This window comes from Fundulus heteroclitus, chromosome 22 (genome assembly GCF_011125445.2).
Source record: "Fundulus heteroclitus isolate FHET01 chromosome 22, MU-UCD_Fhet_4.1, whole genome shotgun sequence".
Lineage (NCBI taxonomy): Eukaryota > Metazoa > Chordata > Actinopteri > Cyprinodontiformes > Fundulidae > Fundulus > Fundulus heteroclitus.
This window is the reverse complement of record NC_046382.1, coordinates 14,430,346-14,448,941: the sequence shown is the minus strand read 5'-3', so window position 1 is coordinate 14,448,941 and position 18,596 is coordinate 14,430,346. Positions and strand designations below refer to the sequence as shown.

General features: G+C 42.6%; 1 protein-coding gene across 1 annotated transcript; it reads left to right on the top strand.

The window, feature by feature from the left end:
- Positions 1-4,153: 4,153 nt before the first annotated feature.
- On the top strand, positions 4,154-11,578 carry npas4l (neuronal PAS domain protein 4 like). The gene is made up of 8 exons (XM_021309416.2): positions 4,154-4,572; positions 4,766-4,911; positions 4,995-5,094; positions 6,967-7,222; positions 7,323-7,432; positions 7,534-7,669; positions 7,764-8,992; positions 10,652-11,578. The coding sequence occupies exons 1-8, from the start codon at positions 4,395-4,397 to the stop codon at positions 10,678-10,680; spliced, it is 2,184 nt and encodes a 727-aa protein (XP_021165091.2). The 5' UTR covers positions 4,154-4,394; the 3' UTR covers positions 10,681-11,578.
- Positions 11,579-18,596: the final 7,018 nt, after the last annotated feature.

Here is an 18,596-nt window from a genome sequence, read left to right as displayed (position 1 = left end):
TTGAAACGGTCGCACACAATCTGCACTCGCAGATCAGATTCTTGTAGAATAACACGCGATCCCGGCAGTGGCTAATCATTCATGAGACGATTATGTAAGCAGACATTCCTGTTTAGTATGTATGCAGCGATTAAGACAGCGGTGGCAGCCCTGCTTTGATAGTTGGGATTAATCAGGACGGCTGGGAACTCTCTGGACCTTTAAGAGCAGCTGACTGACGTCTGCCTGAGCCGCCTCGTTCCATTATTCCTGCTGCATGGCGCCCCGCTGCTTTCTAACCGTATAACAATTATTGTGAGACCCAGCCGTCTGCAGACACGCTGCTTTTACCGGTTAAGACGTCCCACAATGCTTTGCGCGTTCACAACGGATGCATTTTTGTTAAAACCTGTCACTCTAAAGGTTTTTTTTTTGTCCTGGCGCCATGAGCCGGATTAAGATACAGGGAGCTTCGTTCAGTCACTGATGATTGGCTGTCCTGCTCCTGAAACTGCAGTCTTTTCTAAACGTCTTTCTACTCATCCGTTCGGTCCCAGAGGTTCTGAGTTCAACTCCCACAAGCTTCCATTCTGGGTCCCTGAGCAAGACCCTTAACCACCAATTGCTCCCCAGGTACCGCACAGTGGCAGCCCACTGCTCCCCAAGGGTGATGGGTTAAGATGCAGAAGTGAATTTCTCTGTTGTGAGATCAATAAAGTTCAATTATTATTATTCTGCCACTCAGCACACAGTAGCAACCTCCTTTTTTTAACCACAAAACTTCAGTTCTCTAAATTTCATAATTACGTCAATTTAGGAAATTACTAAACTGCAATATTAATTTCATCAACAAAATGTGCTTCTAAGTGCTTCTGATTAGTGTGCAGTTTTGGAAAGCAGAATTATGCCAAACGGATCCATGAGGCAGACCTCTGAATTAAGATGCACTGCAAAAATGGACCTAAAAATAAGATTATTTTTTTTCTTGAAATGAATGTATTTTTCCTTGATTCGAGCAGGTAAATAGGACTATTTGCCAGTGGAATAAGATTTTTGCACTTAAAATAGGAACAATTCATCTCCATCAACTTATTTCAAGTGCAGTATATCTAATTATCTTTTTTAGGGGTAAAAATACTCATTCCATTGGCAAATAATCTTATGTACCTGCTCAAATCAAGGGCAAATACATTAATTTCAAGAAAATTGTACTTATTTCTAGTTCTCTTTTTGCAGTGCGACTCTGAAGCTATGATGGTACTCAGCTTCACTTTGGGACACTGCTTACTCTGTGCACAACAAACTCTATTTCCTGTTGACCTGACACACAAAGTAAGCGACATACAAATGTGTTGGGGGTATTGGATCCATGACGTTGGGCTCTCGGCCCCCCTCAGACCATCCCACCCTGTCCCATGGGTGGGAGCGTTATGGCTTCTTAAGTGAACAACTTTAATAAACTGTTTTTTTTTTATCTTGATTTGTTCTTCTAAATTGTACTTATTTGTGTTTTTTTTATCATTTAACACTGCAAATCTTATATATATTTTTTTTATTATTGATCTTACTTTTTTGGTTGTTCCTCTAAAAAAAGAGCCTTGCAAACAAAGTTTTCTCTTATTTTCCAGATTTCCTTTTGAAATCCTTTAATAAGTTCGTCTTTTGCTCAGTGAAGTATGGGCATCGTGGATTATTTCGTTTTTTTATTCTCTTGAGCCATTATTTCTCGTGCTTAGACTGATTCTTCTTTACAGTGCAAGCAGATCACCCCTCTAAAGTTACTCAAATAATTGGTTGAAATTATGCGCCGTTTTCCCAGAAAAGTGACAAACAAGGGTTGCTGGTGGGAACCTTTCTGTTCTACCACTAATCATGTTGCAGGCTCTCACCCCGATTGCAAACTGCACATAGCAGCTAAAACTAAGAATTGCCCACGTTGGGCTGTGAAAAGCCTGAATTTACAGAAAGTAAATGTTCTCAACGCAAAGCCATTCAGAAGAAAACATGAGTGCAGCCACTTAGATGCCCTTCATCAAAAGTGCATAAAAAAATGTTGCCATGAATCATTCATGCTGGTTGTGAGTGGGAAATCATCTGCAGCCTTTAATAGCCGGGATCTGAAGTGTTTGGACTAAATAAACCAGCTTAGAGGAGAACTTCTTCACTTCCCTCTGAAGTGCTCAGGAAGTCTCCACAGCGCAACATTTATAAACCACCGGGGGGGGGGGGGGGGGGGGGAGACTGACTTTATTAAGATTTTAAGCACTTTCAAAATTAAATCAGCATCTTTATTGTAATAATGACGCTTCACATCCGCGCAGAGCCGAGTTTGGCGCGTCACGCCTCAGATCGTCCAGAGTTTTCTCCCTGCGGGATCATGAGGGGTGTCCGGCTGTGTTTTTTTTTTTTTTTTTTTTTTTTTTTTTTTTTTTTCTTGGGGGGGGGGGGGGGGCGTATAAAAGGAGGGGCGACAGAAGGTGGCCGGCACTCATCGCCCGGAGGCTGCGGAGGTCGGAGACCAGGATGCGGGCTTGACCCCCACAAACAGCGGCAGCTCCCTGCGTTCGTTCAGCGGCTCATTAAAAGCAAAGTTAAACTTTTCTCTTCAGGGGAAAACAACCTGCACGGTGCGTCAGGAATGGCTCTCTGGTGCAACGCCTGCCAGTGTCGCGTCAGCGCGCCGTGCGCCACGCACCGTCCGGCCGGAGAGGAGCGCCGCTCGGCCTGCAGGAGGTTCAGGTCAGTCCCTCCTCTCCTCATCTCCCTCATCAACCACAGGCCGGTTCAATGTTTTTAAACTGAACCTGAATCCTTCTACCAGACATTGGTTTAAAGCAAAAAAAATATGTTAATTTTTTGATATGATATTATTAAAAAAAACAAAAATTCTGATAAGGATGCTACAGTGTAGTTTTTAAACGTTTTAATGTATAATTACATCAAATATCAACGTTTTAATTGGATTTTATGTGATAGATGGTGTGTTCAGGGTGATGTGGAGCATAGGATTTTCCTTGTAGGCCAAGAGGTCCTATTTTGCTCATATCTGACCCTCTTCCGCAACGTTTCCTGTGTTCTGCGCATCTTGTGGTAACGTGTAAACAAGGCTTTGCTTTCTTCTTTGCCACGCTGCCATGAAGGCCGTGTTTGTGGATAGTTGTCAACGGACTCCTCCAGAGCTGCAGGCCCCTTGGCTGCTTCTCTGAACGATGCTCTCTTGTCAGATGGTGTACGGCCAGCTCTTGGTAGGTTTGCAGCCTCTCAGTGTTCGGATGATGGACTGAGCGGCGCTCTATGGGATGTTCAAAGCTTTGAGGCCAGTTCTTGACCTAACGCTGGTTCCACACGCTCCATAACCTTATCGCTGACGGTCAGGTGTGTTGTTTGGTATTTTGTTTTTGGGTTCTCAAAGAAAAAGGGGGCAGAATATGCAAATGCATCTGAAAACCCTCTGAATGCAATCTGAATAAAGTGCGTTAAAGGTTCTTCTCTGCCGTCGCTTGATTAAAACTGAGAATGTTTTGCTGCACAGTTTACCAATGGTTCTCGTTTTATGACTGATTGATTGTTGTAGAGGTTTATCTGATTGGTGTCCTGTATGGGAGGAAGCTGCATCTAGCTTTTAAGCTTTTCTTTTTTTTTTGAAGGGTGGGACTGCTTTTAGGCAAAGCCCTTAGAAAAAATGAAGGTATGGGAAAATAAATGATAGAAATAACCTATTTTTTTAATGTCTGGCCAGTTTGTCTCTTTTCTTTATGGTTTGTACTAAAGCATTTCACCCTACGTCCTGGTGGTGAATCTTGTATTTCCTAAGCCATCCTCTCACCGTATTCCAAAACCAATTCTGTAATTTCTTTTCTTGTTTCATCATTGAGCCCTATTCATAAAAAGGCTCTTGACCAAAACGAAATTATACCGAGAGAGGATTTCTGATGGGGATTTTGAGCGTAGTCATGCTCGGATGCAGACGGATCCCACTGTCCTTTTGTGGCACTTAATGTGTTGTGTGACGTGGGGTGCTCCCGCTCCAAGGACGCCCACTTTATAAGGCAATGAAGGGAGCACGAGGAGAGGAGCCCAGCCTCCCCTCCTCTTCTGCGTGACGCCTACGCTCGGAGCCCTGGCAGCTATAAAAACCCAGGGCTCTCTGAGGATGGGCCCAGACAGACACTGATCATGCAGACTACGCGCGTCGAGAGCCCTCATCTCTCCGCTCAGCCTCTCATGTCAGCCGTTTCCATAGGAACCCTTGATATTCAAAGTGGGCTTTTAGCTCATAGGGACGAGAAGGCTGGATCGGCTCGGGCCAAACCTTTACTTTCTCCTTAAATGAATCCGACGAGACCGGATCAACTTTTTTCTGAAGAGCCGTAGATGTGTTAGATCTCCCCCCCCCCCTTCTCACGGCAGCAAACATGGTCTCCCACAGGTCCACCAAAGGAGCCTCCAAAGCCCGGAGGGACCACATCAACCACGAAATCAGGAATATGCGCGCTCTGCTGCCCATCAGCCAGGAGGACCAGGAACGCCTTTCCTACCTTCACTCCATGGCCGCCATCTGCACCTACATCCGGAAGTCTGTTCTCCTTCAGGGTAAGTTCTTCCAAACTTCTCTCATGCCTTTCCAACGCCTGATTTAAATTCACGGGAGCACGGCGGAGAGCGTTATGAGGCCGGGGTTTAAAAAGCGCCTTTTTTGGAACCGCATCAGAAACATAGCAGACGTGACAGCCTGCAGAGACGCAAACGGTGAAACAAAGGCTGAACCTGTCCTTTCATCCTGAAGGGCTGCCGGCTGCGGAACGATCCCGGGGCTCCCTGCGGTACGAGGCCTTCCTGGAAGCCCTGCACGGCTTCATCCTCGTCACCACGGCTCAGGGCAGGCTGGTTTACGTGTCGGAAAACGTGGCGGAATACCTCGGCCTCTCCATGGTGAGTCTCCCAGCATCGCGTTCAGCTGCTTTGTCTCTCGGTTCCCTCTGATCTGTTGATGTAACCCCGTGCTGCTTTTCCAGGTAGATGTTCTACAAGGAGACACTTTCTATGACTTGGTGGAACGCTCTGACGGGGATATAATCCACGCCAACCTCAACGCGGAAAGCAATTTATTTTCTGGTAACAACGGCTTCCTTTATTTCCAGTTGTTTTAATATGAAACCATAATATTGGCAATCCGACCGCGCCGTCTAGCATTTATTCGCTCCTTTGATGAAGATTTGTAAAACCTCTTAAAAATAAACCCATCTTTACTGCGGCAGATTTTCAATTTTAATATATTAGATAAAATCTTTATTCCGAGTGGATTTTTACTCAAAGTAAACGTGCACCAAAAAGGAAACGGGGGAAAAATTTTTTTTTTAACTAAATCAGTTGTAGAATTGTAGGAGCCCCAGCGGTCAACGCTGTCTCCCTCTCACCTCAAGGTTTCTGCAGGATCTAGTTCTGGCTACTGAAATGAAAGATGGCGGATCTTGTGTCTGATGGAGCCTTTCCGGGTAGATTTGGCCATTTGCCTCGCAGGATTTTCTACACAGTCTGCAAAAATCTGGAAAAGTATGAAATTAGCTTGGCTCATTTTCCAGGTCTAGATTAATATGGAAAATCTTAGGGGAAAAAAGCTTTAAGATGCACAGATTTTCTTTTTTGCAAATTAACAGTTTACAACTTCATTTTCTGCAATCAGATTAAATATATCAAAGGTAGTAAAAAAAATCTGCAGTCAGTTTAAAGTAATCCAGATTTGATACGTGTATGGGTTATAGCCTGAAATAAAGCTTAGATGCACTAAAAATAAAGATATAAACAATAAAAGCCGTGAAACAGCCCTTTACCACTTAGACTCCAACTCCAGGATTGTGTTGTCACATAGTTTATTAAACATAAAAATTATAAAAATCCAACTAGAGAAGTGTTTTGTACCTAGATTTCCAGAATGTTTTAAAAATGTATGGGAAAACAATGTAAATATGGGAAAATACGGAAGTCGAAAATGTGTCTAAGCACTTAGCGCTACAAGACCCAACGATGAGCCGTATTCAGTTTTCCTGCAGACATCACCTGATTTTTATTTTATGATCTTGTTTGACAAGATTTCACGATGCTATATAACCTTTGGAAGAGAGACGGGCCCACAGCATCACAGGTCCTCCACCGTACTTAACAGCGCCGTTGAGGTGTTATGACAAACAAACCTAGAGTGCGTTTGTCATAAAACCTCAACCTTGGTCTCTTCTGACCGGAGCAGACGGTGTTTAACGGTTATCATGGAGACCAGGCGACCTTAAGATCTCACTATGAGCTGCAGTTCCCTAACAGTGAGCTTTGGAGATCTTTTTTACCTTCTTTGCCTCCCTGTGTGGTGCGAAGGTAAACATGGCATCACACAGGACTCCATATTTATCCTGGTTTTGCCACAAGGTGAAACCTCAGTCCTGGTTCCGCCTTGTGGCCAGTGGCTAAAAGAAACGGGCCTCTGTGTAATGTCGCATTTATAGGAAACAGAAATTTATGGATTATCTGATGGAAAGTTCTTAGAAACTCTGGTCAACTTAAAATAAATAAATAAAGTGTACACTGCAAAAACAGAACTAAAAATAAGTGATATTTTCTCAAAATTAGTGCATTTGTCCTTGATTTGAGCAGGTTAATAAAATTATCTGCCAATGGAATGAGTATTTTTTACCCCTAAAATAAGATAATTAGATATAATGCACTTGAAATAAGGTGATGGAGATGAGTTCTTCCTATTTTAAGTGCAAAATTCTTATTCCATTGGCAGATTATTTTATTTACCTGCTCAAATAAAGTATAAATACACTCATTTCAAGAAAAAATTACTTATTTTTAGTTCCGTTTTTGCAGTGTAATTGGCGCTCTAGTCTTACAAATAATGTAAAATCACCACCATTGGATTCAAAATCTTAGGTTGATGCTGAACTTTGTTGTACACCATCTTCCATTGAACTTTTTTTTTTTTTTTCTTGCCAGAGAGGAGCTTCGTCTGTTGCATGCAGACCTCGAAGGCCTTTAAGCTACAACACGGGAGCTGCTGCTCCATGCTGGTCAGAGGCAGCTTCCAGTTCTTCCCCCAGCCGTCCGCCGCAGCCTCCTGCGGCGTCGAGCCTTTATTCGTGGCCCTCTGCACGCCCACGGTGAATCGCCTGACGGGCGCCGAGTCTCACTTCTGTCAACGCTTCAGCAGCACACACGGGATGGACATGCGTTTCACCCAGCTCTCAGACAGGTAAACCCCACACTCCACAACTTAGACCAAGCTGAAATGATCCGTCTCTGTGATTTCGCATTTTTCATGCATTTAAATGTTTTTTTTTTCTCCCCCCCAGTGTTTTGTTCTATTTGGGGTATTCGGTGGAAGAAATGATCAACCGATCATGGTATAGTCTCTTGCACCCTGAGGATCTGTCGTCGGCTGCAACTTCTCATAAAAGTTTAAGTAAGTATCTTTTATGTTTTTAAAACCTGATGCCAGGCTGTTAGTGGTGAACCGCTTGTTTTTTTTATCCTTTATAATAAGCGTGATTGCCCCTTTTCTAGTGCAGGCAGAAGAGGGTTTCCAGGTGGAGATGATCCTGAGGCTCCAACGAACAGATCTGTCATGGACCTGGATCTATATCCGAGCTAACAAGGACTCCGAGTGCCGGAGCATCAGCTGCACTAACTACATCATCAGGTATGATGAACCTCTCAGGCAACCCCTCCGCTGACAGCGTTTCCTCTTAAAACTCTCTGAAGACATCTATTTTTTTTTTCTTTTTATCTCACAGTGAAACCGAGGCCAAATTTCTGCAGAAGAAAATCAGCAGCGCCGCCTTCAAGCCGTCGTCTGTGCCAAATTACCTCTATTGTGCTCAAGAGGGGCCTCAGAGTCAGAGCGTCGGCGCTAAATGTTTCAAAAGGCAGAGGATGAGTAGCAGCCAGAGCGAGGAGCTTGGAGCCCGGACGAGACGGGAGTCTGAGCAAGACGTTTACTGCGCGCTGTGTCCCTCCTCCTCTCCTGTTCCCCTGGGGGAGAGCCCCGCGCTCTTCACCCCTCCCTACAGCCCGGCCTCCTCCGGCTCCCCTCCGCAGCAGGAGGAGCTCAGCCCGGACCTCCTGATGGATCTGCACGCGTGCGGCGATCGGCTGCCGTCCTCTCCCGAGGCCTCTCCCTCTTACTACTCCTACCAGGGCGCAGGGTTCCCCTGTCGCCATTCACCTGTCGGCTCTCTACCCACGGCCGCCGAACGACGCTACGAACGCAGAGACTTTGACCTTTTCACCGGCAGCTCCCCGCTCTCCTCCTCCTCCGCTTCCTCCTCCTCCTCCTCATCGTCATCTCCAAACTATGATTTCCAGGCGTGTACAGCTGACGCTCGATTAGTTCCAGACTGTCTCTCTGTGCCGGAAATGAGCGAGGGCCAAGCGGAGTGTGCGTCCCTGCACCCGGATGATTTCAGCCTTCTCGACAATCCACAAGGGGGCAGCGTTGTTCAGCTTCACCAGGTGCCCCACCAAGACCTCCTCGCGCATGCCGGCGGCATCCCGACTCCCACCCAGTCTCCCGTCGCCGCAGAGGCCGATCTTTACGACGAGAGGGAGCAGGCGGAGATTAGCATACTGGCTCAGCAGATCTCCTCCCTCGCCAGCAGCTTCAACACGCACCGCGGCCTGGATCCCCTCCAGGACGGGGCCCCGGCGGCGGCGGCGTCCGCCAACTGTGACTGGCTCCAAGGCTCTCCCTTCCTTCTGCTCCTCACCCCGAAGCACGAACCGGTCTACGACGACTGCATGCTGGACAGCATCCTCAAAGACTTGAACGCGGTCTGGAGGAAACGTAGCGCGCCCGGCCCGGACGTCGTCTCCCACGGCTACCAGCCGGGCCTCGTTTCAGTGGACCCTTCGGCCGCAGAGCAGTTCGGCGCAGACGGCGTCGTCGGCATGCAGCTGGGAAACCGCGGCCAAAACACTGGGTTGCATCAACTCAACCACTACATGCAGAGTGGCCTCCGGCAAGGTAAACGTCCCCACATGTTGCTGAGTCTACAAGTGAAGATTTATTGTTTTTTTTGTCCAATCATAGAGATTTTTTAACATAGCTTGTTCTTAAGATAAACACTATCCAAAGCAGCCTGACAATGAGTGACAATGTCTTTGCTCCCTTACCCAAAGCCTAATTGGAAGCTCTCAGCCACACTGGAGGGTTTCTGAGCATGCCGCAGCATCTCAGTGGGATTTAAGTCCAAACTTTGACTAGGCCAGTCCAAAACTTTAAGCTTCCTTTGTTTATTCAATCTTTCAGACATCAAACTGCTGGTTTGCTCTGGGTCTCTGTTCTACTGCATAACCTGAAGTGGGTTTTGAGCCTAAGGTCACAAACTGCTTAAGGATTGTCCGCTTCAGCACTGCAAAAACTGATCTAGAAATAAGTAAAATGTTCTTAAAGTTAGTGTATTTGTCCTAGATTTGAGCAGGTAAATAAGATTATTTGCCAATGGAATGAGTATTTTGACCCCTAAAATAAGATAATTAGACATCCTGCACTTGAAATAAGATAATGGAGATGAATTGTACCTATTTTAAGTGCAAAGATCTTGTTCCATTGGCAAATCATCTTATTTACCTGCTCAAATCAAGGACAAATACACAAATTTTGAGAACATTTTACTTATTTTAAGTTTAGTTTTTGCAGTGAGAGCAGAATTCATTGTTTCCCTCAAATAAAGCAAAGTCTTCAGGTTTTGAAGCAATAATTTAGCTACCGACCACTATACTGCCGTTTGATTGTCGGTATTATTCGCTGGCGTCCCAAAGCCTTGTAAAAATGTTTCTGAAGCCCTTTTCCAGACTGATAGATGCCAGTGACTTTGTTTCCGATCCTGTTCTTGAATTTCTTGAGATTGATTTCTTGATGGTACAGGTCTGGTAGCAGTGGGGCCTGGGTGTTGTTCGTGAAACTAAACCAAAACCACATAGTTAATTGCAGCTAATTGATGATTTAAACAACCGAGGCAGTCGCTTTCTCACATAAAGGCTGTTTTGTTTGGATAGCTTCTTCTCTTAATAAGTGAAACTATCACATGAAAATAGGGCTGGACGATATAGAAAAAAAAGCATATTGATAAAATATAAACCATATTGATCGATATTGAAAATTATCAACAAATTCAAAACATATATTTTAAGTGCTGGCCTGGGCATTTTATGTTGTTGCTTAGTGACATATCTTTATATACAAAACACACAAACACTGAATTCAAACTCAACCCTTTATTCAACCATCTTTTTAGCAAAACTGCAAGTTTTAAAAAAAAAAAAAAAAACGGGGGAAAAAAAACGTGTGCCCAATGAACTCTCTGAAGGGGGCGGAGCTTGGTGACAGAGGTTCCTGGGTCTGCGTTGTGATTGGTTGGGAGGATGTAATCACTGTAGTATTAACCTACATGGCTAGAATGCATAAAGAAAAAACTGTTATTATATTGAACTTTTTATTGACCCTTTTACTCTATCATCGATATACAATTATCGATCGATATATATTATTGAATTATCGTCCAGCCCCAATATGAAAAATGCACTTGATATGAAACATTTAAGCGTGACACGCAAACAACAGAATACATCTCTGTACTTTTCTGACCGAGTCTCACTCACGGTTCTGTTTGTCTTCCTCCAGATGGGCTTGCTGAGAAGAACCTGTACTGAAATAAGTCTGTGACTTACCGTGCTACCACCCGTATGACATATTGTCAGGGCAACCCTCCTACGATGGATTCAAAAGAGGATTCAAAAGTGAGAGAGGAGAAGGAAAAAAAAAAAAAAGGACGTCTGCGGTTAGATGTTGTTTACTGCACCCAAAATAAACCGAGAACATTTGTCCTGCTCTGTCGGTCCGTCCGCGACAGCTCCGTCGTAACTCTTCAAAGCACTGCTGTCTGGGGTGTTCATGTTTTGCTGATGTCTTTTATTTTTAAGAAGAAAAAAAAGGTACTTTGTAATAATATCTCCTTGACGGGAGTTACACACTGAAATGGAGGTATATTTTTTCATTTAATACTAAGTGACCACAATTTACTATTGAGCACTTTATCAAAGTCATCGACGCAAGGATTTCATAAGAGAGAAGACGGCAACTGGTACCTTGATTCAACCAGGATAAGCTTTAACACATTAATCATTACATGTAATAAAGAACCAGCTATAGTTACTATTCAGGTGCCTTAAAACTGGTGATAAAGATGTAGGTTGCTGAATTGTTTTACTTCTCTAAGTGACATTGATGCTTTCTAGCTGTCAGGGATGGAGGGAAACCAGCAGCGGGACAGAAATAATGAATGTAAAAGCAGCTTCTACCTCAGTGGCAAAGAGCGACGCGTTCCAAGTCCGACTTCTTTTCATTTATTATATTTATTCTGTTTTAAACTTTGTTTCACACTTTTTTATATTAATATGTTTTATTTATCTACAGTTTTATGTTTCTTCTCTGTATTATTGTTTTTTTCTCTCCCATGGTACTGGAACCCATTAGGTTTTTATGTCCGGTGATGTTTTGTCATTCATGACGTTTAGATGTTTTAAATGTGAATAAATCAAATGGAAAACACATTTAAAAAAATGGTCCAATTATTTCCTGAAATCCATTTGATGAACCAAGGTTGTTTAAACTTTTTACCATGAGCCAAAACTATCAAGTCAAAAGTACTAAATGCCCAAAACATATAATACATAAAAAAAAAAAACTAAAATTACCCAAAGATTATGTTGTAAATTATGTTTTACATGCTCCACAAAATATGTGCATGCAATATTTTAATTAAACAAATTTGTCCGGTTTTCTGTAGGGAAGGGATGTGTGAATCTTCGTAGATCCAAAGCTTTAAAAGGATTTTACATTTGCCTTATTAAAAGATGGTCATCCAGTTTGCGAATTCTTTCAGGCTGGATTGAAAATAAACCGATTTTTTTTTTTTTTTTTTTAAATTCCCAAGAATAAGAACACAGTTTTGGTCAGTCTTTCTTTGAAAATGCTTGCTCTCCTGAGCCGGTTTTATTGAATGAATTAAAAGCAGATTTTGGTGCACCGATGTCTGCGTCTGAGTAAAAGTCACTGGGCAGACGAGATTCTATTTACTACGAAATTAAAGAGAAAGTAAAAACTGTGGTTGTTTTTTAATTTTTATTTTTTTATAAAAAAAAACTGTTGTCATTATAAAGACGAGTACTTTATGTTGTACCTAACATTTTCAATTGTAAGAACATTTTAACTTGTCTGCAATCATTTTGCCCTATGCAAAAATTAAAAGTCTCCTGCATGAACCATCTATGCTGGTTCTGGGCCAAATCATTCTTGAATTGTAGGTGGTTGGGCCTCAGGAAACCAGTCAAGTGGCTGTGAATGGCCCCCGGGCTTCATTTTGGACAACACTGTAACAGACCCTTTAAAACATGATGAAATATACCATTAAACTTTAACACAACACTGCCAAGCCAATGAAAATCTCTGCAAGAAAAAACAAAACAAGATTTTTTTCCCCCTCATAAACCTTCAGCGTGTTGCTCTTTGTCACCAAAGAAATCCCGACTTACATGCTAGTCAACACGGAGCAGTGAAAGTGTTCATTTTCAGCTATGTAAAAATATTGATTCTCCTTTAATTTTGGTCTCGGCTAATTCATGCGGGAGCAGCACATGTTGTCTCTTGCAGCAGGTTCACCGTCTAGTTTCTAGTCCTTTTCGTGTGCAGTTTGAAGCTGGTGGGTTTGTCAGAGGTGAGAAAGAAAAAAACGAAACAAAAACAGTGAAGCTACGAAGCAGAAGCTGAGGAGAAAAGGATTCTCTGATGCTTCGTGCCCAGGAGTGAGATCTTTGGATTTCCATCAGTAGGCTGACGTTTCATAATCAATGTCATATTATAGTTGAGCTTTTAGTTGTGTTTTCAGGGTTGAACGGTCGTACAAATGCAATTATTTTCACAAGAATTGTAAAGTTTTAATATACTGTGTATATTTTTTCTGTTATGTGTAGGCTCAAATATGTACAAACGCTCCTAATGATGTGTGAATAAATGTCCCCTAAACCAGCATTTTTTTTGAAAAGCCACCAGCAAGCCTCTGGAATAAACCTGGCTGGATATTTGACCACTCATTTTAGCAGATTGTGGAAACGTTCAACATTTCCTGGCATGGTGTAAGCATAGTCTGCAAATTTAGCTGAGGTTAGGGCCATGCTGCAGCTTAATGTTAATCTGAACATCAAAAATATGTTTGATGTGTGTTTGGGATCATTGTATTCATGTAGCAATGGTTTACCAGCTGAGATCAGGTTAAACATTCATTCATTCAACATCATACCAATCCATTCTGTCCAATGAGACACTTAGTTATTGGGATTAAAATCTGGAAATGCAACTTTTTTTTCATACTTATCCAGACCTGGAAAGGTCTGCAGTCATATTCCAGACCGTTTCACACTGTGCACAAACCCTGAATATCTTTAGATCACCAGAGAGGACGGGGTTGGTATGTTTTCTCCGTCCCGCATAGATTTTTACATCTTCTGGCCGTTCACATACACTGCACACAGAGAGAGAGAGATCAATCCAAGGTTGACCTAATCCGTAGAAATCAATGCATGGATGAATGAATATTTAGAGAAGTGACCGGACTGAATGCTGAGGCAAGTGATAGATCACTGTAGGCTGCGATAAGATGGAGCACCACAGGAAAACCTGGTTCACATGCATGAACACTGAGCAAAAAAAACAAACAAAATAATCCTGACGGGAGACGCCCCAGAAGAACTGCTGGTCAAAACAACCACTAGATGGAGCAACAGCTCCAACTGCCTCTCAGTCAGACATAACAATACAATTATTCAAACAAGGCTGAAATGAAGTGGATTGTGTGCGTGTGTGTGTGTTCTTGCAGCTGAGCAAGAACATTTTCTGCACATTTTACTAGTAGAGTGAGGACCTTTTTTCTGATACACACTTTTTCTGGACTAAGGATTCAAATCTGGGTTAGGTATATACTGGTAAAGGTTAGGGTTAGAGGGTTAACCCATAGAAATGCTTGAAAATGAATGGAAGTCAAGGTACAGTCCTCACTCTATTCTTTAAACAAGGATGTGTGTGTGTGTGTGTGTGTGTGTGTGTGTGTGTGTGTGTGTGTGTGTGTGTGTGTGTGTGTGTGTGTGTGCGTTATTGTACTTGCTGCTGAGTCAGAACCTTTTTTTATGCATTTTACAAGTAAAGTGAGGTTTTTGATGTAAAGTGAGGACCAAAGAAAAAAGGTCCTCACTTTTTTCTGTGCTAGGGGTTATGTTTAGCACTAAGGTGTCAATTAGGGTTAGGGTTAGGGTCAGGTTTGTGGTGGTAATGGTTAAGGCCATAGAAAAGGTTGAAAATGTGTGGAAGTCAATGCACGGTCCTTAGTAAGTATTTAAAACAAGGATGTGTGTGTGTGTGTGTGTGTGTGTGTGTTCATAGCCAGGAGTCCAGATGCCTATAGTTATCCATGGAGACCTAATTAGGAGTGATGTCTCTTGAAGGGTACAATGGCATATAAAGTTTCTAACAAGTCCCAGTATTTGCTGTGTTACAGTCGTCCTGCTCCAGCCAGCTTTTTCACTTCCAACAATAATGATTTCCCTCAGGCTCAGTGACACTGAAGTTGTGTCCACACCAAGCGGACAGAAAGAAAAACGACCTTTGTGTTTCAGTGACCCGCAGTGACAACCTCCAGACTTCCTCAATAGAGAGTTTGGGTGTCTTCACACGACTATAATCACATATCAGACTCTGCAGGCAGACGTGGTTTAATGGATCACTCAGTTAAATTAGGGGGGTCCCTCTTATCTCGCTAACATTAACGTGGGATGGCATGAGATCGTGGCAACAGCCCAACACCTCACAGGTGAGGAGATGAAAAGCGTTTAGTTGTTGCTGCGATTCACATCTGGGATCTGAAAGAGGTGTTGAGGTTGCAGAACTGACAAAACAGAAACAAAGGAACAACTGTCATCTGCCCTACTTCAATAGCTCCTGAAAGGCTTTCTGAGGTGGATGGCTGCAGGGCGGATGCTGAGGGAAATATGCATCGGTGCAGCTGAAGCTATGAACCTCATGGGTGAGATACTTTCCAGGGTTTCTGCAAGTTTTCGAAGTTTGTGACTTTCCAGGGCCAGTTTGGGGATATTATAAAAGGCCTTTACATATTAAAATATATGCATGGATAAATAAACAACAAAACTATGTTGACTTAATAACTTTACAAAGTATAATCTAAGTCAGTAATTCAGTTCAAATAGGGGAACCTTTATATAGCTTCATGACATATTTATAGTCTGTCTCTGGTAATTTTGATTATAACAGCATACAGCTAATCACAGACCTTTACACTGAAACGTACATCCATGTTCTCTGCAGAATATGTACTGTATACTTGGTATGGAGGGGACCAGTCTGTGGCCTTGTGGAGGTATGAAGTGAGCCCAGGTTTCTTTAATAGCAACCAAGCGTCTCTCATCTTCCAAGTGACAACACTCTAGAGATTCTCTATGAGGTTTAGACCAGATGGCTAATGGGGGACAGGGATGCTGCTGTCATTAAACAGGGAGTTTTGGCACTGTGGGAAAGAGCAAAGTCGAAATCAGCATCTCCAATCCCTTTTTTTACTCCATTGCTCAGATATAGATGTTATCTCTGGATCAGGAGTGGCCTAACACAATGAATGTGACCGTTGTCGCCCATGTCCTGAATACTTCCACATGGGAAGGCTCATGAAGCACAAACTCTAATTGCAGTCTCGTTTCTGCTAGACACAAGTTAGCATTCTTCCATGCTTTTATCTAGGCTCCAATGTTACATTTCTGCAATAAAAAAATATATTTTTTTCTTAATTAAGTTATATATTCAAATTTTCTGAGAAGGAATTTAAGGGTTTTCATTTGCTGTATGCCAGAAATCAAATTAAAAGGAACAAAAATGACTACTTGAAATATACCACTCTGTCTAATAAATGAATGCAATATATTCGTTTTTGCTTTTGATTTGGATTACAGAAAAAAAAAATTATATATATTTTTTTTGAATGTATTGAGATGCACATGCACTTAGTAACACCATAACGTGCATTATAGCTTGTTGTGAAAAAAAAGTTGATTAAAGTAGCAACAAATGAACAAATTTCATGCATAGCTAAATGCTATTTAAGACATGGTCCAGAACATCCAGGCCTTTTAACCTTGGGTAGATTATTGTTATGAATGGGTCACAAACCACTAGACAGGCAAGATTGCCTTTGTATGCCACCAATGCCTGATGATGCATATTCTACACGCTCAAAGGAGCACATTGGAAGCACGTTGACGCCATCTAGTGTTTGGAGTTGTGACCAATTATACCGCATTGTGAGGCTTGTTTATCAGTATATGAGTACCATTTGAAAACAACTTTTAAACGGGTATTAAACATACTTTTTATTGAGACCACATTTGTCTTCCATTGGTCTGATGTAATATTCTAATCTTAAATGTTGTCCTTTAAAAGAAAATTGTCATAATGAACAGAAATAAAGGCTTAAAAACATCAATTTGTGTAATTAATACCTGTGATATGTTTCACTTAGGGAACTTTCTAATAGTATTCTAATTTATTGAATATTACTGTACTGGAGGTGCCATTAACACCCTCAATATAATTTATATTCAGTTTGAAAGCAGATGGACATTGTACTGTCATATAGTGCACAGCAATTCAGACATTGAGGGGTTAGGGCCTGAAACTGATTAAATTTAAGGTTGTTTAGGACCCTGCAGGAACCTTGTTTTCCTCTCTTCTGTCTTCCACAAGAAGCCCGTTTTTCATATCTTGCCCTCACCAGCGACCTCCTTACAAATGATTACCTCATTCGCTCGTCTCAAAAAAAAAAAAAAGACTCTAAATTGAAACTGCTTGATTTCATACAACAGGGCCTCAGGTGGCGCCGCACCGTCTTCGTTTATTTAGCAGCTTTGTGCTTTCATTGTTGTCCCAGCCAGGCATGAGGCCTCCTCTGGAAGCTTATCTGCGGCGCTGCATTTATTTTCCCACAGATGAAGACGTGGATGAAGCCCATCCAGCTTAGGATGTGATTTGTCTCTCGGGGCTGCGGGATTGTTTTGGCGGATGGAAGCTGTATCACAGTCTGATAGCAGCCAAGGTCACAGGAAAGGTGACCCCGAGCAGCGCTTACATGTTAACCCCAACCTTGATTTCGGTTCCCTACCGAACGAGTTGTTTTTCTCCCGGCCTCAGCGTAAAAAAACCGCCTGCTATCGCTCTTTCTTACATCACGCCTCCATGCGTGCAGCATCGCCGTTGCCCCAGTTTTCAAAGGAGACACATTACCTTACTGGTGTCGGTTCAGTCAGCACGCTCCGACACTGTAATTGGGTTAAACAAAAAGCCCCCAAAATAGACCGCAGCCCGCTCCCGCAGTCGCTCTGCCTGAAAGCGCAGCTCTGATTCAGCGCCGGATCCAAGGCGCGAGGCTTAACACATCCAGATGATATTCGCGAGAGAAAAGGCCAGCCATCCAGGGAGGAGAACACAAATGGCAGCCTAACAGTGCAGCCTTCTTGCATATGGATGTCTGATTTATTTTCATGCCGTTCTCTCGAAGCGAGTACTTTACAGCAAAGCACCTGTCCTCCCAGGAGATGTAAGCATCCCCGCTGCGGGAAGACTTCAATAACACATTATCCTTTGTTAGAAGAAATTCTCATTCAATGAGTCAAGAAACATGCTGAGATTTTGTATTGTGCTTTGCCACAATCCAAAGCAGGTTTTCTTGGGGTTTACGTTTAACCTCTTTGTTTTCCGCAGAACCAACAGTGTAGCGAGAGAACGTCGCCGACTGTATTGTCTGTTTACTTCCACACGCTCGCCCTGCAGCAGCCAAAGAATTAGCGCTCACGCTGGAGCCCGTGTGTTGTTCTCCGCGGGATCCGGTTCGATGTTCCAGGCTCTCGCCGGTGCGGGTATTTAACAAAGTCCTGAACACGGAGGCGGCGTGCATACATACCGAGCACGTATATAGGGCACGCATCATTAACATTTTTATCAGTCCGATTCTGCGAAAACCCCCGAGGGTCAACACACATAAACAAGAAGCAGTATTGCTAATGCAGCGCCCTGGGGGGGGGGTTGAAAATGTATTCAGAAAGTTGATTAATTATGTGAGATGTAATTAGGACTTTAAAATAGGAAAATGAATTCATCAATTATTGGAATAAAATGGAAAATGGGTTTAAAAGGGAAAGCAAGCAAGGCATAAATTAAAATTAGCATCAATAAGTGCAGTTAGAAAGTTTAAGAACAGTATGGCACGTCTCATAAAGAAAAAAAAACACATTGTAAAACCTTAAAAAGGATCTAATCACAAGGTAAAACAAACCAGCACTGCAACAAAACAAAAAATAACCTGCTTGTTATTAAAGGTCCTAAAAACCTAATGGCAAAATATTGTTAGAAAGCAAATAGTAGCACAGGTAATTTTCTTATTTAAAACTCTATTTCCAATCAGGAAACATTTGAATGATTATTTGTTTTTTGAGCTGTAATCCCAAAAATTGAAAATCAC